This window comes from Leucopleurus acutus (genome assembly GCF_964270905.1).
Source record: "Leucopleurus acutus genome assembly, chromosome: 1".
In the NCBI taxonomy this organism is placed as follows: Eukaryota; Metazoa; Chordata; class Mammalia; order Artiodactyla; family Delphinidae; genus Leucopleurus; species Leucopleurus acutus.
Genome location: NC_139142.1, coordinates 34572396 through 34594356, shown reverse-complemented (window position 1 = coordinate 34594356; position 21961 = coordinate 34572396). Strand labels below are relative to the sequence as shown.

General features: G+C 36.1%; 1 protein-coding gene across 5 annotated transcripts in view; it reads left to right on the top strand.

The window, feature by feature from the left end:
• Positions 1 to 21961, top strand: part of GPHN (gephyrin) — a 618453-nt gene that overhangs the window by 342567 nt on the left and 253925 nt on the right. For 4 of the 5 annotated variants that reach the window (XM_082854448.1, XM_082854450.1, XM_082854446.1 and 1 more), the window contains 3 exons: positions 867 to 933; positions 6799 to 7071; positions 8398 to 8505. In XM_082854448.1, coding sequence (XP_082710574.1) covers positions 867 to 933; positions 6799 to 7071; positions 8398 to 8505 — 448 coding nt within the window. The remainder of the gene's footprint in view (positions 1 to 866; positions 934 to 6798; positions 7072 to 8397; positions 8506 to 21961) is intronic. The other variant, XM_082854447.1, reaches the window with a different exon arrangement.

Here is a 21961-nt window from a genome sequence, read left to right as displayed (position 1 = left end):
CTCTTTATTCCAGTTTCCCATGCTTTTCCACTATTTATGTTTCTTATCTAACCACTTGGTTTAAAAGTGGCCTGAAAATTTACAATGATCTCTGAAAGACCTTTCTACTTTAAATTGACACATTATCAATGAATCAGTTAACAGCTGAGCTCTCTAAACTCTCCCCAATGCTGTTGATTTATGAGAGACCTGTCTTACTTTAAAACTTACAGACTTCCTGAGAAGCAAGAGTTTAAACATCTCACTCAACTCATGAGTGCCTTATGTGTTAGACTTTTTTGTTTTGTTTTTTTTTTTTTTTTGCGGTACGCGGGTCTCTCACTGTTGTGGCCGGCCTCTCCCGTTGCGGAGCACAGGCTCCGGACGCGCAGGCTCAGCGGCCATGGCTCACGGGCCCAGCCGCTCCGCGGACCGGGGCACGAACCCGCGTCCCCTGCATCGGCAGGCGGACCCCCAACCACTGCGCCACCAGGGAAGCCCCTGTGTTAGACTTTTGAACATAGATATTACTCTACTAGTCATTTTTAATATGCTATCTCATTGAATTCTTAGAACTGTAAGAGATATGAAAAAGTTGAAGTTAGAGGAAGAAGATAATTTGGCCAGTATTTCTTTAAAGTGGCTAATTTATTCTGATTTCATGTTCAGTGCATTTTTCAAATCCCCTGCACTAACCATTATTATAAAAATCTCAGCCAGAGTGAGTGCCCAATTTGTATAACAATTGGTGAATCTTTAGCTATAACAACTTTATTCCTAAAACAGTTGTTCACATATAAAGTACAATGATTGATCTTTGTTGTTGAATGTATTTAAACCAACTATCATTCTAATTTAGTATTCATCAGGTTTCTCTTTCCTTCCAGGCCTGTATGTGGAATCAGAGGGAAAACTCTGATAATTAACTTGCCAGGTAGCAAGAAAGGATCTCAGGTAAGCTATCTTGAGATTTATATGGTTTAGTGTAAGAAATTTTGGCCACTGTGAGAGCCAAACAAAAAGTTGGAGCACTCCACAAGACTACCCTCACTTCTGACACCAATTGCAGTTCAATGCCTTCCCCAAACCACCCTCAGTTTCAGTAATTCACAAGATGGATTCAGAGAACTCATTGAAAGGTGGTATACTCATGGTTATGGTTTATTACAGGGAAAGGATACAGATTAAAATCAACCAAGGGAAGGAGTACATAAGACAGAATAAAGGAGAGGTACCAAATGGAGAGCTTCTAATATCTTCTTCCTGTGGAATCATGAACACATTGCTCTCCGGGCATCAGTGTGTAACAGCACAGGGATTATTGCTTATCAGGGAAGCTCTAAGCCCTTAGCATCTGGAGTTTTTATTGAGGCACATCATATACTGCCCATATACCTGTAGTCTCCAACACTTTCCAAAGGCAAAATTGATACCACATTTCCCAAAGCCCCCATCATAAATCACAGTTAGACTCTCTGGTGGCCAGAGTTTCCAGACAAACAAAGACACTCCTTTCATTTCCCAGTAACTGAGGGCAAAGGCCAGACTCTCTTTGGGTAAGGTTAATTCTGTATTACACAAGCTACCCCCTGGCCTCTGGCCAAGGCTTTCTTACAACAAAACAATCATATTTGTATGGCTGGCCATCTGTATTTAGTATAGCATGTATATTATAGACACAACATCAGTAGCAGTGTGAATATGCCTAAGATTTGGAGGAGCCAGAGTGGGATAGGAATAAATTTAGAGAAACATGTAATTCATCCTCTAAAGCCATTATACAAATTTTCATATTTTTGTACTCATTTACTAATTTTCCATCTTGATCTACTATTATTTGTGCCCTATGATACATTCTCACAGCTATTTACCATAGAAATTAGCTCTCTTGCTCAGGCCAATCATTTCCCATTGGTATTGCGTATTGAGGAGGCTTTAATTCACATTCCCAGTATATATCACTATCAATATCAGCATTATCTTATTAACAATGCCTGTATTATAACATATCATAGTATATTAGTAAATATAACCTGAAAAATAAGAGTCAAAAGATACTGGCACATTACTGGAGTCCTACACAGACATTAACAGTTATCCTAGTCGTCATCATATCATATGATCAAAACATGTCCCAGAGCAATGTTCCTCAGGTTTACAGACTTGTCAGGTTCCAAAAGCAGGAGTAGTCTCAGCAACATATGGCTTTTCCCTTTCTGGCATCTGCTACAGCTGAGCCAAGAAACAATATCGTCTTTGTTCTAAGCTTCTTTTGAGACACCAAGGTAATACTGGATTTCCCTTGTTGCATAACGCATTTACTCATTCCTTTACCTTTAACTGCCATTCCTCCTTCTCTCCATTTATACTCAGACATTTCCTTTGAACATCTTTGAATGAGACCGTTGGTTTGGCCACTGGGCTGGCCCAGATTGCCATTAGTAATACTAGTTTAGCAAGTACTTCCCACTCAGTCCATTTCATTCATATAAGATAAGGTTAAGGTTACATAGGTACCGAGCTAGTAGGCAGTCTGAAACACCACGCAATATAACTGCATTTACTGTCAAGCCCAATTTGACCAGATGGAGTAAGACATAGTCTACACCATCAGGTCCTTAGGAATTCTGACATAAAGATTTAAAAGTATAGTTACGGTTTGGGTTTAAGAATCATCCCTGCTTCTGGCACCCACAGTTGCAGCCCTGGTCCTAGGACCATTGCATCAGGTAGAAAAGAAGAAAGTTGAGGTGACGTGGGGAAAAACGAAAAAGGTTAACCGTAAAGAGAAAAGTATAGTTGTACAAGCATCCTTTGCCATCCCCTCTTCCCAGAAAAGTAGAGGAATCTGTCTAGAAGGAACTCTCACTTAGCCTCCCTATTGTTGAGTGTGATCACACACTAATGAAGGCTTCATGACTTTATCTCCTCACATTTTAGACAACAAATATTTCAATTGCCCATTTCAATTTTCTATCATATTTTTGCTCTGAGGATGAAAGTGTTCCTTGGTCTGAAGAAATGTGCCTCCATGGTCATTGATACAATATCTTCTTTTCTGGTCCTTTTATAGTACGTTGAACATTTGCATCTACTCTGGGATAAGCAAAGCTCATACCAGAGTAAGTGTCTATACCTGTTAGGACCCATTTGTAGCCTCCAGGGACTAAAAGCATCAGTCCAACATGACAGCTATGTGTAGGACTTATCCCCTGTGGAATTTGCTGCATAGCCCTCTGCCTCTGTGTCTCTCTTTTTAGCAGACAAAACAGTTCTTATTGGCATTTTGTGTCTCAGAGTGTAAGAGGAATATATCTAGATTCAGCCCATCTCTGCATTGCTACAGACCTCCAGTGTCCACTCATTTCATGGACCCAGGTGGCCATCTCAAGCAAGTACACCAGGATATCTGCTCGCCAGTACCAATCAACTTCCAGTTCTGGAAGGGAATTCTTCTTGTGGGCATTAACATAATCTACTTTAATATACCCCTTACGTTCCCAGAGTGATTTCCACAGGGCCATGTCCCATACAGGTATTCCTTTAATAGACCAGTTTTCCATTGCCCATCTGCCTGACCATACGGCCAGGCCATTTGGACACTTCCCGTGACTCAGTAAAAACCCAAACATAGGTGCAAACATGTAGTTCAGCCCATCGAGCTGATTTGTTTTTACCTTCTTCAATCAGAGTGGCGGCCTTCCAAACAGGATGCTGTCCCTTCACCTTGGAATTGCCATCCATAAACCAAGCAGCTCTTTGTTGATCAATAGAAAGCTGTTTATAGGGCACCGCCCAAGTGGCCCAAGTGGCCATAGGATCCAGCAGCTCCTCAGGTGGTTCCGAAGTCAGCCCTAGGTGAAAAGAGGCTGCCTGCTCGTGAGTACCTCCTTGCATTCTCCTGGTAGCATGATTCTATATGCAACATTTCCATTTTATTATGGAACTCTCCTGGGCATTGCCATCCCCATTAGAGCTTTTCTCTGAAATTACCCAAGACCTTTTGGATATTTCAGGTTTTAGGATTATTTTGTGTCCTTTAGTTATAAAGGCAGTCTCAGTTAAAGTCAAATAGCAAGTAGTAATTGTCTCTCAAATGGAAATTTTCTGGTCCAAAATCCCAGCAGTTGTTGTTGGGTGGCACTCACAAGTTTTTGCTATAAGCCCAGTCTGCACTCCACACAGGGCTTTTGTACAGCAAATTAATGAACTGTGTGGGCCCATTTAGCATGTCCAATTATATTGGTGGAAGAGTGGATTTACATGCCTGCTGTTTTACAATATGAGGTAGAGGACGAATTCTCCAGTCAGACACAACATCCATGCCCATAATACATTCAGGTAAAGGAGATTCACCACTTCACATGAAGTTCACTTTCCAAACGTTCTGATTCTTATCCAAACATTCACCTTAATCCCATCAACTATTGCATTCCTATATCTTCCCATTCTAACTGTACCCCCTCCCCCATTAGGATCTCAACAGGTTGTAGAATCACAGTACATGAAGCTCCCATGTCAAGGAGTTCCAGAAAAGTCTCTTCTCTGTCTCCTGATGATTTTAGCCATTTGTGTGCATATGGCCTTGGAGTTTAAGGCCTGGGTTGGGTCAAGGGATCCATACCCTTTTGTCAGACCTTATATTGATTAGATTATGGGTCCATCACTTAAGGTGATTAAAGGTAAGGTTTCTTTGCTTCCTAGCTTTTTTAATTGCTCCAAACCAGGGTAAATAGAGATTTGTTTAGGACCCCTTAATGTTAGGAGACCAGCAGGGTCTCCAGTCTGTCTATTCAGCCCACAGCAGTGCTTCTTTAAGACCTCTGTTTTGTCCCCATCAATGCTCACTTTTTTCATACATTTCTTAATAACCATTTAAATATTTCCACCCTGCTAGGACAAGTCCCTTGAATCTCTTGTTTCTTTTTCCCCATTTTCTTATGAATCAGTCCAACTTTATTTACTGTTTATTGCTTCAACATAAATTTTTCCTTGGGAAGCAGCTCTGAGGCTAGCAGCTATATGTCAGACCATTCAGAATCCAAACTTGGCCCAGCCTCAGGATCCACCCCAACATTCTCCATTACTTTTGTTTTAGCTAGTACAGATACCATTAACCAAGAAATTGTGTGTTTACTTTGTTTTTTATCATTTTGCATTTCTTGTGCTTTGACATAACTCCTTAGGAGTTAGATCTTTCATTTTAAAACTTCATTGCTAATTTTATCTCCAGTAACTAACTACAGTACAGCTGCAGTTCCATACTGTGGGTGACCCTGTGTTCATCTAGGCTCTAAAGATTCGTTATCCACCACCCTCTCTTCCTTCCTCTTCCCAGATCACAAGTTTCAGTGAGTCAGGGTCTTTCTATCAAATCCCACTTCTTAACACCAACTGTAAGGAGTTTTGACCAACTGCAGAAGTTAGCCAGCTACAAAGTTGGAGCACTCCGTAAGACTGCCCTAATTTCTGACACCAATTGCAATTGAGGGGATTTCTAAAATCACCCTCACTTTTAATAATTCACAAGAAGGACTCACAGAACTCACTGAAAGCTGTTATACTTATGGGTATGTTGTATTACAGGGAAAGAATACAGGTTGAAATCAGCCAAGGAAAGAAGCACATATGGCAGAGTCTAAGAGAGGTACCAAACAGGGAACTTCTGGTCATCCTCTTCCATGGAATCATGGAAGCATCACCTCCTCTTAGCCACAATATAAGACAGTATACACAGAGTATTGGTAACTATGTACATTCTCCTTTGCCTTTGGTGTTCAGAGTTTTTATTAGGATTTGATCACGTATTGCCCACATGGTTGACCTTTAGTCAGCCATTCCCAGTTCTTTCCAGAGGCAAAACTGATACAGTGTTTCCCAAAGCCCTCATAGTAAACCACATTGTTAGACTGTGCAGTGGCCAAAGCCCCCAGGCAAACAGAGACACTCTTATCAGGCATGACATAACAAGGAACTAGAGATCACCTCCCAAAAACTAAGAGTAAAGACCAGACCTCTCTTTGATTAAAGTTAAATTCTTCACTATACAATTTTTTCCAGTAGGTTAAAAGATTAGATACCTTCCAGGTAGTCCATAAATTGTAAGATATTTCTTTACATATTAGAATTTAAGGTAAGTTACTGTAAATGTAAAAGAGAAAGACCTCTGCTCAAACATATTCCCCAAACATATCTGGCCTTATGTTCTGATTTTAAAATTCTCACCTATTTTCTTTTGGTGATACAATATAGGTAATAATGGATATATTTTGAGCATTAGCTGCCTGTTCTCCTTGCTTGGCACCCTGCAATAAATGCTGTACTTTCCTTCACTGCCCCCTAAAAAAAAGAAACCAAGAGACTATATTGACTTTTATGCTGTACAAACTTATACCTATTTTTACATATTGTACAACGTTGTCTAGCTGTACATTATGATTGTAGTCAGAACTTATCTCTCTGAATAAAATAGTTCAGTACTCAATTGGTTTGTTAGTTCTAGTATCCTTCTCTAACCAGAAAGGTAAAAATTCTTACCTGCTCTCTCATAATGTATCTTTAAACACCAAAGTTGTATAGAAATTTTACTTAAAAAAAAAAAATGTAATGTGTGCTTATATAGTGTAGTTCTTCAGCTTATGGAGAATACCGTAATATATACCATTCTTACTTCATATTTTGCATTGCAAAGACAATACATTAAATATGATTCTTTCTTAAGACAGATGGAGAGAAAATCACAAACACATTTGATTGCTGCCATTTTGTATGCCTATAAAAATGCTTTATCTTCATTTTTTTTCTTCCTCTTGCATACAGGAATGCTTTCAGTTCATACTGCCAGCCCTACCTCATGCCATTGACCTTTTACGTGATGCCATTGTAAAAGTAAAAGAAGTGCATGATGAACTTGAAGATTTACCTTCCCCACCACCACCTCTTTCCCCTCCTCCCACAACTAGCCCCCATAAACAGACAGAAGACAAAGGGGTTCAATGTGAAGAAGAGGAAGAAGAGAAGAAAGACAGTGGTGTTGCTTCAACAGAAGATAGTTCTTCATCACATATAACTGCAGCAGCCATTGCGGCCAAGGTAAGCCTGCTGAGAGAGACCCAGAGATCTAAAGGACCCACAGGTAAATGTATTGATTTCATCTCTCTTTCCATCCCATTCTTCCATAAGTTAAGTACCACTTCAGGGCATCCTTTAAAAAGAACGGGGATATTCATGACACTCCACAGCTATATTCCCTCCATTATGTAGAGTTTTTGAAAGCATTGAAGTTTTATTCTGAGTTATGAGGCATTAAAAATTCTGCTGTTATCTACTGAAGTAATAGCTCCAATGATAAACAATGTGACATTTAAGAACTCTTTGAAGATGTCATTTTTATGATCATAGTAAATATACAATGTTCATGTATTCAGAACATCAAATATTCACAAATTCTTAGAGGAGCACCAAACTGAAGGTAAGATACCTAAGGTGGTTCAAGAAATTAGCTGAGGAAGATTAATAAATATTTTTTTTAAAGACAAGACTTTTCAGCAGTTAAGTAGCACTTATTTAACTATTGGACACAAATTACTCCAGTCATAAAGAGAAGAAATGGATGTAAGATATTCATGTTTTTAATTTAATAAAGTAATAAATATTATTAAAACAGCATCAAAGTGTTACAAGTTCTCTTTGAACAATTCTGGGAGTAAATATAGTACCATGAAGTACTTCAGTAAATTTAGTTATCATCTTAAAGTCACAGAACATGATTTATATTATTATCCATATCTAGTATAACCCACCTTGTACAGTTTAAAATCTTCAGACAGTAGCATATCACTTCTGGGAGTAATGATTGTTCATTGAGAGTGTAAAGATTGAAAATCTAATCACTATATGAAGTGATTTTTAAACTTTATGGCTCATCCAGATACTTTGGGTATGAGCATAGCATGAGAGGATTTTTTTGACAATGTATATATTGGAAAGGATCATAGAGATCCTTTGGAAGTGTCCATTCAGACAACAAGTAGGTGGTTCTTTCACTGAAGATGGGATTATTCTGTCTCCAGATCCATTCAGTGATCCATTAAGTCCTTACTTAAGGCTAGTAAGTAATTGTTGTGCGTGAGGTTTGTTCTGTTTTTATGGAAATGATTGATGAAATACATTATTAAATCATCGTATGTTCTCTTTCTTTTACTCTTAATTAAAAGAGTTAAAAGTACCATCAGTTTCAATCTTAAAAAAAGCTTGTACCATTTGAAATCTAAGCTAATTTTGTCATTCTTCATTTGAAAATTTTTGACATTCCATTGTTCCATTTGTTTTCACCCTTTTTCCTTTCCAGTCATTTTGCTTGTATAGTTTCATGTTTTCCTGTCACTATATTCATAGTTGTTATGTGTTGTGCATTAGAAGCATCCATTCTACACCAGTCCTGCTGTTATCATGGCACACGGTGAGCAGCCCATCCCTGGTCTCATCAGTTATTCCCATGATGCAACAGGCAGTGCAGAGGAACCGGTAAGACAAGAGGCTTTTGCATTAATGATTTTGCAAGCATACAGCCTACCTCCTATCCTTGGAGGTAGGCTATAGCATATGACGGAAGATGTGTTTTACTCTGAAAGACCTTCACTAGTGCTTTTTTGGGAAAGTGTAAGTGCCACTGACTATCTTCCATCAAGGAATTTAATAGAGTTTCTCCTGTACCTAAAGTACTCTAACATCATTAAGATTTTGTAGTATGTGGCAATGAACTTTCATCACCTGTCTTTCAAGAAATTCATTGCTCAGAAGTTATCTTTTTCTTTAGTAATTTCATCACATACCTTAAAATAAATTGCCTAGCTTAATTAAGATAATCCCTTAAGAGGATCACATTAAGTTTTAATATCCAAACAGATTGGTCAAGATAATATTTAATTTGTATTAATCTTGCTTTTTTTCCTTATGATTTTGCATCTTTTTTTCTTTTCTTTCACTATGTTCTCATTACAACCATTTAGAAAGTTGAGTCTTTGTACAAATTCTGATATTACTGATCTTCATATAGAAACTTTTAAGGGTGTTTATCACTTCTTTCAGTCATTGGCTGAATGATACTTTGTAAAAAGTGTCAGGCTAGGAAAGATTAAACTGTTAAGTATAGCTGAATAAGCAGTGACAATTTAGACCATGGCTGCAAAAGAAACCTCAGTCCCTGATATGAATATAAAATGAGAAGGAAAAAGAAAAATAAGTAATAAGTGTAATTTTGTTTTTAATCCTTAGGAAGAAAAAACACCCAGGATTTCAGGGGGATGCAGGGAGGAAAACTAGTATCAGTCGACCCTTAGGAGCTAAACTACCAAATGATGACTTTAACGCTTATATTCAACAAGCCATGCCTGGTTGGAAACAAACTTAGCTGAGTCAAAGGCCAAGTAGAAAATGTAAATATTGATTAATAAAATTATTAATGAATTCCAGTTGACAACTGAATTCTCCAGCTATAGCTTTGCTGTAACTTATAAACATTCCAAAGTATACCAAACTGTCTTTTGTATTCTCATATTATAAAGCAGCCACAGCAACTACAATAATTATCCTGGTTTTCAAACTAAAATATTTGGAAGTTTTGTATTCATAACCAAGCTTTTAAGTTATCATATTCTGAGTTTCATATTATTACACAGAAAATGATTTGAATAACTCTTCAATAGTTAGGTCCTAGTGATCTGAATACTGGTTATTGCCAAACTGATCAACTTGCTTTTTCAGGAAACAAAGAGGCTTGAGAAGTACTTCTCATAATGGATATTTGTTAGTTGCCTCTCCAGCAGCCATTTCCCATCCCTTTTTCTAACACTACACTGCATTTCCCAGTCATATAGTTTGGGTGAGATTGACTAATCCTCTAGGGTAGGTGGCTTAGTATAATTAGCATATCTATTTCACATAACCACAGTTTTTAGTTCAAGGAACACATAATTCAGGTCAATAGGAGCAAGTGGGTCTCATCTCTTAGATTTTATTTGAATGACTAGGAACATAGACTCTCTGTTTCCTATTGAATATGAATGAGGAAATATACAACTCAAAGAATTCCTATCTTGGAACCATGAAAGTAATGCCTGCCAATAATGGAGCCAACTGGAAAGAAGCATTCCTAAGAAATGGGAGAGAAAGAGAGGTACTCGGTCCTGTCACATTTTTCGACCACTTACTCCAGCCCCTGTTGAACTATACCCGCCTCTTGACTTTTCAGTTACCTGAGCCAATACGTTACTTTGAAAAAGCTAATTAGAGATAGAGATGGGTAAACTGTTGTCTGCAACCAAAAAGCATCTTGACTAATAATTCTCAGTATGTAGTGTCTCATCAAAGAGCTGAAAAGACTTCCTTATAATAACTGAAACATAAATAGGAATCCCTGAAGTTTCATATTTGAGTGAGAAACCTGATTCAAGAGAACAGAGAGTAGGGGTGTGTGACACATGGAAGGAAAAAAGGAAAGATAAATCTTGCCCCTCTGTGATTACTAAATAAGTGTAAAGGTCTTTTCAAGGAGACTGGATCCAAACCTGAAGAAACTACAACTATACTTTGCATAATGCTTGTATTATGCTTGCAAAACTCCAAGCATAATGAGAGGCAAGGAGGAATTTAAGACAAAAATAGCCATGGAGATACATAATAAGAAATCTTGTCTTACTGACAGAAATTAAATCTTCTGGAGAAGTCCCACATAATAATGATGGTCCCCAAGCTCCACTGGATGCAAGAAAATCTGCTGCTTGCCCTGGGAAGAAAGAGTTGCTGATTTCCTTTTGGGAAAGAATATGGAGAAAACAAATATGTTAGATTGATATGGTCAGTCAGGAAGTGTCTATCTTCCTAGGGCATTTATTTGGAACTTAAGAGAGAAAATGCTAAAAGTTAGCAACCTGCCACACTTACAGATTTGCCTGGAGATAAATGATACCATTACAAAAGACCAGAAGCACTTAAAAAGTTTTGGTCAGAAAATTGAAGAATATACATATTTGTATATATATGGTTTTATTGTTTCTTCCTATCCATGATGATTTTAGTATATTAAAATAATATTAATTGTCAGTCATTCTTCTAAACATTTTATATATACCAACACTTTACATACATTGTCATTTTACTTATGAGAAAATTGACACACAAGGAGGTTAAGGACATATAACCAGCTAGAGACTAAACTGGTATTCAAGTCCAGGCAGTCTGGCTCCAGAATCATCACTCTTCACCTCTCTGCTATAGCAACTCTCAGTGCAAGAGAGAAAGAAAAAGAATGATGTTATGGGAGATGACTAACTAGTTACAAATTCTTCTAAAGAATGAGAATTAGGATTTTTGGATCTTGGTTTGGAATACTTGAATGATAAAATGTATTGCACAACCTAAGAACTGTGAACAGTAGACTATATTTACTCTGGAAGTTTGCTGGTCCAAGCAGCAAAGCTTTAAGCTGTAAGCACAATTGGAGTCAGAAATATATTTAGATAAATCCATGAAAACAAATACTTCGGAGAACACAGTATGTATGCGTTAAAGGATAATATTTTTAAAGGTTGAATCATAACATTCATAGAAATATAAATGTGTCAGTTATTCTATTTAATTAATTAATGAGAAAACAGTAAGCTGTTAAACCAGTTCAAAGAAAAAAAATCAAAGGACACATACATATATCAACAGTCACAAAGACTGGGATGAATTTATAAATAGATACAAAATTGGTCAGTATACACAGGGCAATAATCAATTATTCCTTCTCAAGACAAAATTTATTTGCATTTCTGTAGACAATAATTTGCATTAGCATTAGTTTTCTATAACTTGCAGAGTTGTAAAATAGTGAAAGTAAAAAGTGCAGATAACCCAGAAGAGTATACAAATCAGGACATTTAATAATCTTTCTTGCCCATTTTCTTGACAACTCTCTACACCCCCAATCATAATAATCTCATAATGATTTTTGTTGCAAAAAAATGGCAGATCTCATTAGTTTAGGATTGATTATTTATTTAGGTGCAGCAAGGTATTAATTAACCAGGTAGCTTCTCTGAGTTTGCTTTGCAAATACTGAGGCTGCAAAATTAACTTCTCTCTGGAAGTTTTCATAGGGAATCTCAGATTTTACTTTTAAAAGTTTCTATTTTTGCCATTCCGAGTTTAGGAAACCAAGCCCCAGACAATCTCTTCACCCTATTTCACCTGCAGGTACCTGTTACTGGGTGAATTCCTCTCTTCTCCAGGTCACCAAAAGTTCATTACCATATATAAGTGACCTTCCTTAACCACATGCAAGGCTGAGACCCTCTACTTCAGGTACCAGGTCATTTTTCCTGGGAGGGCTTTATAGGTATAAGCTTCGTGAGTACAACCAGTCTTTGTTCTTCAGAAGTGGTAGGCATATCTGATTAAATGGGCACCATTCTCAAACATGACACAGGTAAGTCCTTGGTTCCACCATCAGTTTGTCCAATTATATCCTGTTAAAAAGGAAGATATTCTTAATAAATCTATGGAAATCACTATATTGTCAAGAAAAGTTAGCAGACCTAGTAAGAGTTTCTGAATTCTGAGGGACTCAGTGAGAATCAAAACTTTTAGTTTTAAGAAATCAGGATGTACGAAATTGTGTGGGTTATATATAGATTGAGAAGAAAGAAGAAATTTCTTCACATACCCTGAAAATAGAACATTTAAAACATCAATAATATTCCAAACAAATAGCCAGGAAAAAATTCTTCTGTTTACTCAGTCCTATGTAGTTAATTCTCATTCTACTAGATCTTAGCAGTTTGCTTTCATGAAGCTTTCAGCTTCTAGACTAATGAGAGTTTTGGAAATACTAACCCAGTCCACTATTACAGTCTAAAAGTTATCTAAGCAATATCACTTCAGCAGTCTGTACCCAAGAATATATTCTTTGAAGTGTCAGTAGTTGGAAGTATCTGGTACAGTTCTTTCTATGAGGCTTGTGAAACTGTCCTTGTTAAATGCACAAGCTCTGGTCTGTAGCTTACAGCATAACTTTTAGGTAAGCATCAAAATCCATCTGTAGATGACAGGAACTTAATAGCTGTAGTTATTAACTGTAACCAGTAATAGCAGAATGGCAGGGAGTAAAATTCTCTATTGAGGGATGGAATATAACTATTTCACGAGTTTTTAAGCAGTATGTCCCCTTAGAGTAAAACCATTAGGGACTGGGGGTAATTGACAATTCTCCAGGGACTTTACACAAAGCACACAATTAATGAAATAGTTATATTAACAACATTTTGCTTATATAAACTTAACCTAGAGAAGACTGGGCTTCTCTTTTGATATGACGACTTCTCATGAAATTTATAGTTGTAACTCATCAAACAAATCTAATTATATCTTTCATCACTCTTATCTATGCTGAAAGAACAAATTTCTGTGATTTCTAGGAGACTGCCAGGAAATCTCAAAGATAGTTTTCAGTGAAAGATACCCTGAAATTTTTTAATAATTTGATTTGATTTAGAGTTGTCAGAGGAAATTTGGACACTTGATTTAAGATAGGATCATGGATGCCTGAGAAATAATTTTTTGGTTGCCTTTTTTTATTAAAATGACAATAAAACATTTTTAAAAGCACAAAAGGTAACACAGTTAAGAAGTAACTCTTTCATAACTGAGGAACTTTTTGTTCTTTTTCCCCTTAAATACTCAAGCATATAATAAAGTTAACCTATAGCAGAGAAAATTATTCTGGTAAGACACAGGATCTCTGTTATCTAGGCAGATTAGATAGATAGTGGGTAAAAGCACTAATCAGTAAGCCAAGGAAAGAAGCCCATCAAAATTAAGTGAACCTTGTTTTAAGTGAATGTGTATTTTAACACATTTTATAACTTATTTTCAGGCTCGGGCATTATAAATCAAAGGAAATAATCTTCACTTTCCAAGTTTTATCTTTCATTATGTTCTTTCAAATATTCTGGAACAAACTGATACCTTGCTTTAGGATTACAGTTCTTTCTCAAATGACCCACAAGTTGAAAACTATCTTCATAATAATATAATGGTATAGTTTATTTAACATGCAACATGTTAATCATTGCTTTTTTCAAATGAATTAATAAGTTCGTAAATTTTTTGTTTTGATTTCAAATTCAGTAAATATTGATAGTTATAACCCACATGTACAAAAGCTCTATGAGTTCTAAATAAATTATAAATGTGTAAAGGGGTCCAGAGACCAAAACGTTCGAGGACTGCTGCTTTAGGGCAATTTTTTTTTCCCCCTTAAAAAAATAAAAGCACATGCTCAGTTGTATATCTCAGCGACTCATATTAAGTATAACTTTTAATGAAAGTCATTTCTATTTCACAGAGAAAACTTGGGGTAGATAATTAAGAACTATCTGACATACGCATATATTAGCAGACAGCAAAGCTCATAAACATGCATAATATAATTTTCTACAGCAACATGCAATCCTTTGACTACTTGTTAAAGTAGCAAAAAGGAACATGTTCATAAATATGACACAAATTTCTAGCATCTATATAGCAAATAAAAGTAAGCAAAAGTATATAAACTTAAAATTATGATTAGTAATCAGTGCAACAAAAGAAAAAATAGATAAGACGCCATCAAATTAAAAACTTTTGTGCATCAAAGGATACTGTCAAGAAAGAAGAAGACAACTGACAGAATGAAAGAAAATATTTGCAAATCACATGTATGAGAAATGATTAATATCTAGAATATAAAAAGAACTGCTGCAACTGAGAAAAGAAAAAAACGGGAACCCAATTGAAACATGGGTGAAGGATTTGAATAGACATTTCTCCAAGGAAGGTATACAAATAGCAATGTGCACACAAAAAGATACTCAACATCACTAGTCATTAGAGAACTGCAAATCAAAACCACAATGAGATACCACTTTATATCCATTCTGGTGTTTTATCAAAAAAAAAAAAAAACCTCCCCCCCCCAAAAAAAAAAAAAACAAATAACCCAGAAAATTAGTGTTGGCAAAGGATGTGGAGAAATTGGAACCCTTGGGCATTGCTGGAGGGAGTATAAAATGGTGCCACCACGGTGAAAAACACTTTTGTGGTTCTTCTAAAAGTTAGCCATGTGATCCAGCAATTCTACTTCTACTTATATACCCAAAAGAATTGAAAGCAAGCAACTACTACACCAGTGTTTATAGCAGCTATATTCACAATGGCCGAAAGGTGGGAACAGCCCAAAGATACATGGATAAACAAAATGTGTTATACAGATATAACTGAATATTATTAAGCCGAAAGAAGAAATGAAGTTCTGATGCATGCTACAACATGAATGAACCTTGAAAACATTATGCTGAATTTAATAAGCCAGAAATAAAAGGACAAATATTGTATGAGTTCACTTACATGAGGTACTCAGAATAGTCAAATTCATAGAGGCAGAAAATAGGATAGATGAAAGTGGAGAGTGGGAAGTTACTGTTTAAAGGGTATGGAATTTCTCTTTGGGATGAAGAAAAAGTTCTGGAAATGGATAGTGGTGATGTTTGCATTACATTGTGAATTTGCTTAATGCCATTTCGTTGTACACTTAAAACTGGTTAAAGTAGTAAATTTTATGTTATGTTTCACCACAGTAAAAAAAATTTATTTACGATTAGTACTTGATGTTTCCTATTTTATCTTATTTAAAAATTATCTAGGCTTCTAATGATCATCCATTAATTTAATGTAATGCACTCCAAAGTTTAAGTTACCTAAAGATCATGGAAATTATGTTCAAGCTGACATGGATTATGTAGGAATAATGTAAGCTTCTTCAGTCAATAAACCTGTATATGTTTAGGGAAAGCAACCCAAGAAAAACAAAATGTGTACTTGTATTATATTTAACATTAAAAATTATTTAAGACAATTTTTAAACCAAAATTATTAAGCTAGTCTTATTTGCCAAAGATTTACCCTAATTTTATGAACTTGGATTCTTAAAATATTTATGAGTTAGTTTCTAGTAGAAGATTCTTTTTTAAGTCTAGCATATTTGAAGTATTAGAAATTTAGTTTATTTTGGGAAATATTAGGAATAATTAACTTATTTAGGCATTTATCTCTGTAAGCCAGTCAGAACAGAACTCCTTTAACTTCAGAGACAATATAGCTTTATACTTCCCAGAGACTGGGAAACATTTCACAATGGTAAAGGGTAAAGGTCTTTCTGAATTACAGATAAACACAGAGAGGGCTCATAATTTCAATTCTGCAGCTTCAGCCACAGGTCCAGAGTAAATACAGAAACACAAAAACTCATCCCCAATACACCCCCCCCAAAAAAAAATCAAAGACCTGTTCTCCTTCCCAGAGGGCACCAGTTTCTTAATTGTTTTGAGCTCAAAATGGAGAAATAGACAAATAAAACTACAAGTAGGACTACAAGTAGGATTCTGTGTCATCTTTCACCCAACAAAGAATGGACATCTATAATACATTTACAGAGATCACCAAATGGTCAGACCATAAAAACAAAGTCTCAAGCATTGCTGCCACCAGGAAGCAATAATTTCCTGGCAGTGCACAAACTAGAAACAAAGACAAAACACAAATCAAAAAACAATGGGGTTGGGGCTTCCCTCATGGTGCAGTGGTTAGGAATCCACCTGCCAATACAGGGGACACAAGTTCAACCCCTGGTCCAGGAAGATCCTACATGCCACGGATCAACTAAGCCCATGCGCCACAACCACTGAGCCTGCACTCTAGAGCCTGAGAGCCACAACTACTGAGCCACGTGTCACAGCTACTTAAGCCCATGCACCTAGAGCCCATGCTCTACAAGAGAAGCCACCACAATGAGAAGCCCGTGCACTGCAACGAAGAGTAGCCCCCCTCGCCAAAACTACAGAAAGCCTGGGTGCAGCAACGAAGACCCAATGCAGCCAAAAATAAATAAATAATAATAATGATGGTAATAAAATAAAATAAAAGAGATGATATTTAAAAAAAAAAAATCCACCTGCCAATGCAGTGGACACGGCTTCAATCCCTGTTCCAGGAAGATCCCACATGCCACGTAGCAACTAAGCCTGTGGGCCACAACTACAGAGTCTGTGCTCGAGAGCCCCAAGCCACCACTGCTGAGCCCGCGTGCCACAACTACTGAAGCCCGTGCACCTACAGCTCGTGCTCTGCAACAGAGAAGCCACCACAATGAGAAGCCCGCACACTGCAACAAAGAATAGCCCCCGCTCACCGCAACTAGAGAAAGCCCGCACGCAGCAACGAAGACCCAACACAGCCAAAAATAAATTAAATAAATATATTTATTTATTTATTTTTTAAAAAAATGGGGTTTTGTTTTCTGTTGTTTTTTTTGTTTTGTTTGTTTTTTTAAACCTAAAGAAACAGTCATCTAAGTAAAGTTCTGTTGGTATTTGGGATTCACCTCCAATTGCCAAGAAAAGATACTTGTGGGCTTAAGCAAGTGCTTAAAAGTGTACTCTTTACTATACTACAAAGCTACAATAATCAAGACACAGTATGGTACTGGCACAAAAACAGAAATATAGATCAATGGAACAGGATAGAAAGCCCAGAGATAAACCCACGCACATATGGTCACCTTATTTTTGATAAAGGAGGCAAGAATCTACAATGGAGAAAAGACAACCTCTTCAATAAGTGGTGCTGGGAAAACTGGACAGGTACATGTAAAAGAATGAAATTAGAACACTCCCTAACACCATACACAAAAATAAACTCAAAATGGATTAAAGACCTAAAGGTAGGCCAGACACTATCAAACTCTTAGAGGAAAACATAGGCAGAACACTCTGACATAAATCACAGCAAGATCCTTTTTGACCCACCTTCTAGAGAAATGGAAATCAAAACAAAAATAAACAAATGGGACCTAATGAAACTTAAAATCTTTTGCACAGTGAAGGAAACCTTAAAGAAGACCAAATGACAGCCCTCAGAATGGGAGAAAATATTTGCAAATGAAGCAACTGACACAGGATTAATCTCCTAAATTTAGAAGCAGCTCATGGAGCTCAATATCAAAAAAACAGAAAACCCAATACAAAAATGGGCAGAAGACCTAAATAGACATTTCTCCAAAGAAGTTATACAGATTGCCAACAAACACATGAAAGAATGCTCAACATCACTAATCATTAGAGAAATGCAAATCAAAACTACAATGAGGTATCACCTCACACTAGTCAGATTGGCCATCATCAAAAAATCTAGAAACAATAAATGCTGGAGAGGGTGTGGAGAAAAGGGAACCCTCTTGCACTGTTGGTGGGAATGTAAATTGATACAGCCACTATGGAGAACAGTATGGAGGTTCCTTAAAAAACTACAAATAGAACCACCGTACAACCCAGCAATCCCACTACTGGACCTTTACCCGAGAAAACCATGATTCAAAAAGAATCGTGTACCACAATGTTCATTGCAGCTCTATTTACAATAACCAGGACATGGAAGCAACCTAAGTGTCCATCAACAGATGAATAAAGAAGATGTGACACATATATACAATGGAATATTACTCAGCCATAAAAAGAAATTAAATTGTTATTTGTATTGAGGTGGATGGACCTAGAGTCTGTCATACAGAGTGAAGTAAGTCAGAAAGAGAAAAATACTGTATACTAACACATATATATGAAATCTAAAAAGAAAAAAATGGTTATGAAGAACATAGGGGCAGGACGGGAATAAAGATGCAGACCTACCATAGAATGGACTTGAGGACACGTGGAGGGGGAAGGGTAAGCTGGGACAAAGTGAGAGAGTGGCATGGACATATATACACTACGAAACGTAAAATCCATAGCTAGTGGGAAGCAGCCACATAGCACAAGGAGATCAGCTCGGTGCTTTTTGACCACCTAGAGGGGTGGGATAGGGAGGATGGGAGGGAGATGCAAGAGGGAAGAGATATGGGGTTATATGTATATGTATAGCTGATTTGCTTTGTTATAAAGCAGAAACTAACACACCATTGTAAAGCAATTATACTCCAATAAAGATGTTAAAAAAAAAAAGTGCACTCCTTGGCAATGCTGTTTACTGGTTCTATTAGGTGAATCCATTGGGCATCTCAGTGGATGATCTCTAAAACTGTTAAAGAATTATTTTTTAAGTTAAAATCATGTCTTTGTTACAAATACCAAATGAATACATGTCAAAGATCTTATTTCATTCGTTAATTAATGAGGGAACCAGAAAGATGTTACAACTGGTTAACAGGAGAATTCAAAGAACACAAATATATAGGCATTGGGAGTGCTGAAATGAATTTACAAACAAATGCAAACTTGGTGATTACCTGCAAGGCAGTCCATTGTACTTCCATGGTACAAAAGGATCATTTGGACAAACACTACTTACATTACTCTCAGTTTTTTACAACTTATATTTGTAAAATAGCTAAAAGACTAAACAGTGTAGATAATTCAAAATGGTCCACTACACAAGACACCTAATAATATTTTTGTCCATTTCAAAGTCTTTCACAATTTTTCCTGGCATATGAAAGGAATACAATAATGCATGGATGTTTACAGAATAAAATAAAATTTCTGATCAATATGTCCATGTGCTTAATGTGCTTTTTTATTCTTGTTTATTTGTTCCTACTCATATGGATGCCATGTAGCAGGATTTTTTAGAAGGTTATGTTATCTTTAGTAATAAATGTTTGACTTTCTCAAAATTTTAATTGAAAAAACAGAAGTTTTTATATCACTACTATAGTTGTTAATGTAGGGATTGAGTTATTAGGATGCCAGTTGTTTTTTCCTAGCATTAGCCTTTTAGTACTGTGGACTGATTTTGTATGCATGTGTAGTAAACCTGTAGTAATCACTATTTGGGCCAATAAGTATATGTTCTTATAAGTTTTTCACAAAGATTGCTATTATTATCAATAAAATAAGTAGGAAGCTGTATTAAACTACGTAGACCTTTTTCAAATCTGGGAAATAGTATGCATTGTGCTTTAACAACATGAGCTTTGGCATCAGATAGTTTCTGTTCTACTAGATTCTACATGATCTGGTTCTAGGCCCTTCCCTTACCATCTCTCTCCCTCTCCCCTTTGCTCACTAAGTTTACATCCAGCTTTTTCTTGGCTCTGAGCACGTGCTGTTACCACTACCTAAAAGCTCTTAACCCCACTCTTTACCTGGCTAACTTCTGTTTATTTTTTCTGTTCCAGTTTCAGTGTCTCTTTATCACAGAAAGACTTCATTAATCTTCTCCTCCAATCTAAATTTTTCTCAGAGCTATTCTCTCTCATAACACCTTGTTCTTTTCCTTTATAGCACTTACCACAATTTACAATTATATACTTATTCATGTGTTTGAGTTCTATATATGTAGACTATAACGTCCATGAGACAAGGATCACATCTGTTAGTTTATATGATTTATCCAACATCCAACACAGTTTGGCACATAGTAACACTGTATGAATATTTGTTTAATATGTTTTATGAAAAACTACAATGCATTATCCAACTAAGTTCACAAGACAGATATAAAAAACCAAAATATATTTAGCAATTCCCATTATGTACAAGGACTTTTCCATGAGATAGACAAATAATCAGCATATTCTCTCCCTATAGTAGCAGCTTCAGTAATAATGATAATATTGATAGATAGCTTTAAATAATTATGTAGCAGACACTATTCTAAGTGTTTTAGACAGATAACACCATCAGAAATTGATACTGGAATGCAGGTATCAGCAAGGTTATACCTTTTTATTTTCCTGGAAGGCAAATTTATATGGAATAATAAGAACTCTGATTACTACCATTGAGAACAACAAAAATCCCAAATGATTTTAGTAAGTATAAACAGTTGTTGTTAAGAAACAAACTCATATGAATATTTAAATTTTTATGTTTATTTTAAAAGATCTGTTATAGTCAAGCCTCATAAGTTCTCTGTCTAGGCAAAATCATAAAGTGTGGCTTTTCTTTATAAATATAAATCATAAATTCTTGTGGATTTTTTTACCATTGATTTTAATCTAAATCCAGGTCTTCACATTTTCTTGTTTAATTTCATTTTGTTGCATTTAACTGATCAGTCTACCCCAAGGAGACCTTTTTTTAAATCTATATCAGACATTTGTTATTTTACCTGTCTTTTCTAGTGCTGTCACCTGCAAATATGTTAATCAAGTCATTCAAGTCACTGATGGAACATTTTTTTAGTATAGGCTATTTCACATACTACCAGAAACTCTACTGGTTAAGTGCTTAACTACCTAATATATGTTTCTCTTCTAGCCCATCAAAACGCACTTTGTCTATCTTGTTCCAAGAACTTTTTAAATACTCGTCAAATATATGACTTGTCAAATACCTTAGTGAACTCAGGATACTCTGGTTTGATACTTTTGTTCTTTAGTAAAATTTTTATAACACTTAATCATAACACTTTAATTGGTGTTCTGATCAGTATTAGAAGCTCTGGGAAGACACATAATTTTTTTTTTTTTTTCTGAAAGAACCTATTTAGGCATTCATATGTAATCTATTTTTATTATTAGTTCAGATCCTATGTTGCACAATTGGATGTATAGTAGGATTTTTAAGACAGTGCAACCTACCTTAAAGATCTCTAAATAGAGATGTTACCAGGAAAGGGTTCATTTGATAGAGCTAACCATCAGGCTGACAAGGATTGCAAAAGCCTTACAATGGGGACTGGCAAATTGTTGCCATGGAAGCCATACTCCTTCATGCATGGCTGTTTTGGGAGACTCACTTCAATTATTATCAATCTGCTCACTAGCTACCCAAAATTAAATCCAAATAACAGATCTTCTGTTGTATTAGCCTTGCAACTTTTCTGTAAGTTTAGATATTTTTTCAAAACAAAAAAATATTAAGTGGTAAAAATAGTGCTTCAAAGAGGAAATGTATGCCTACTA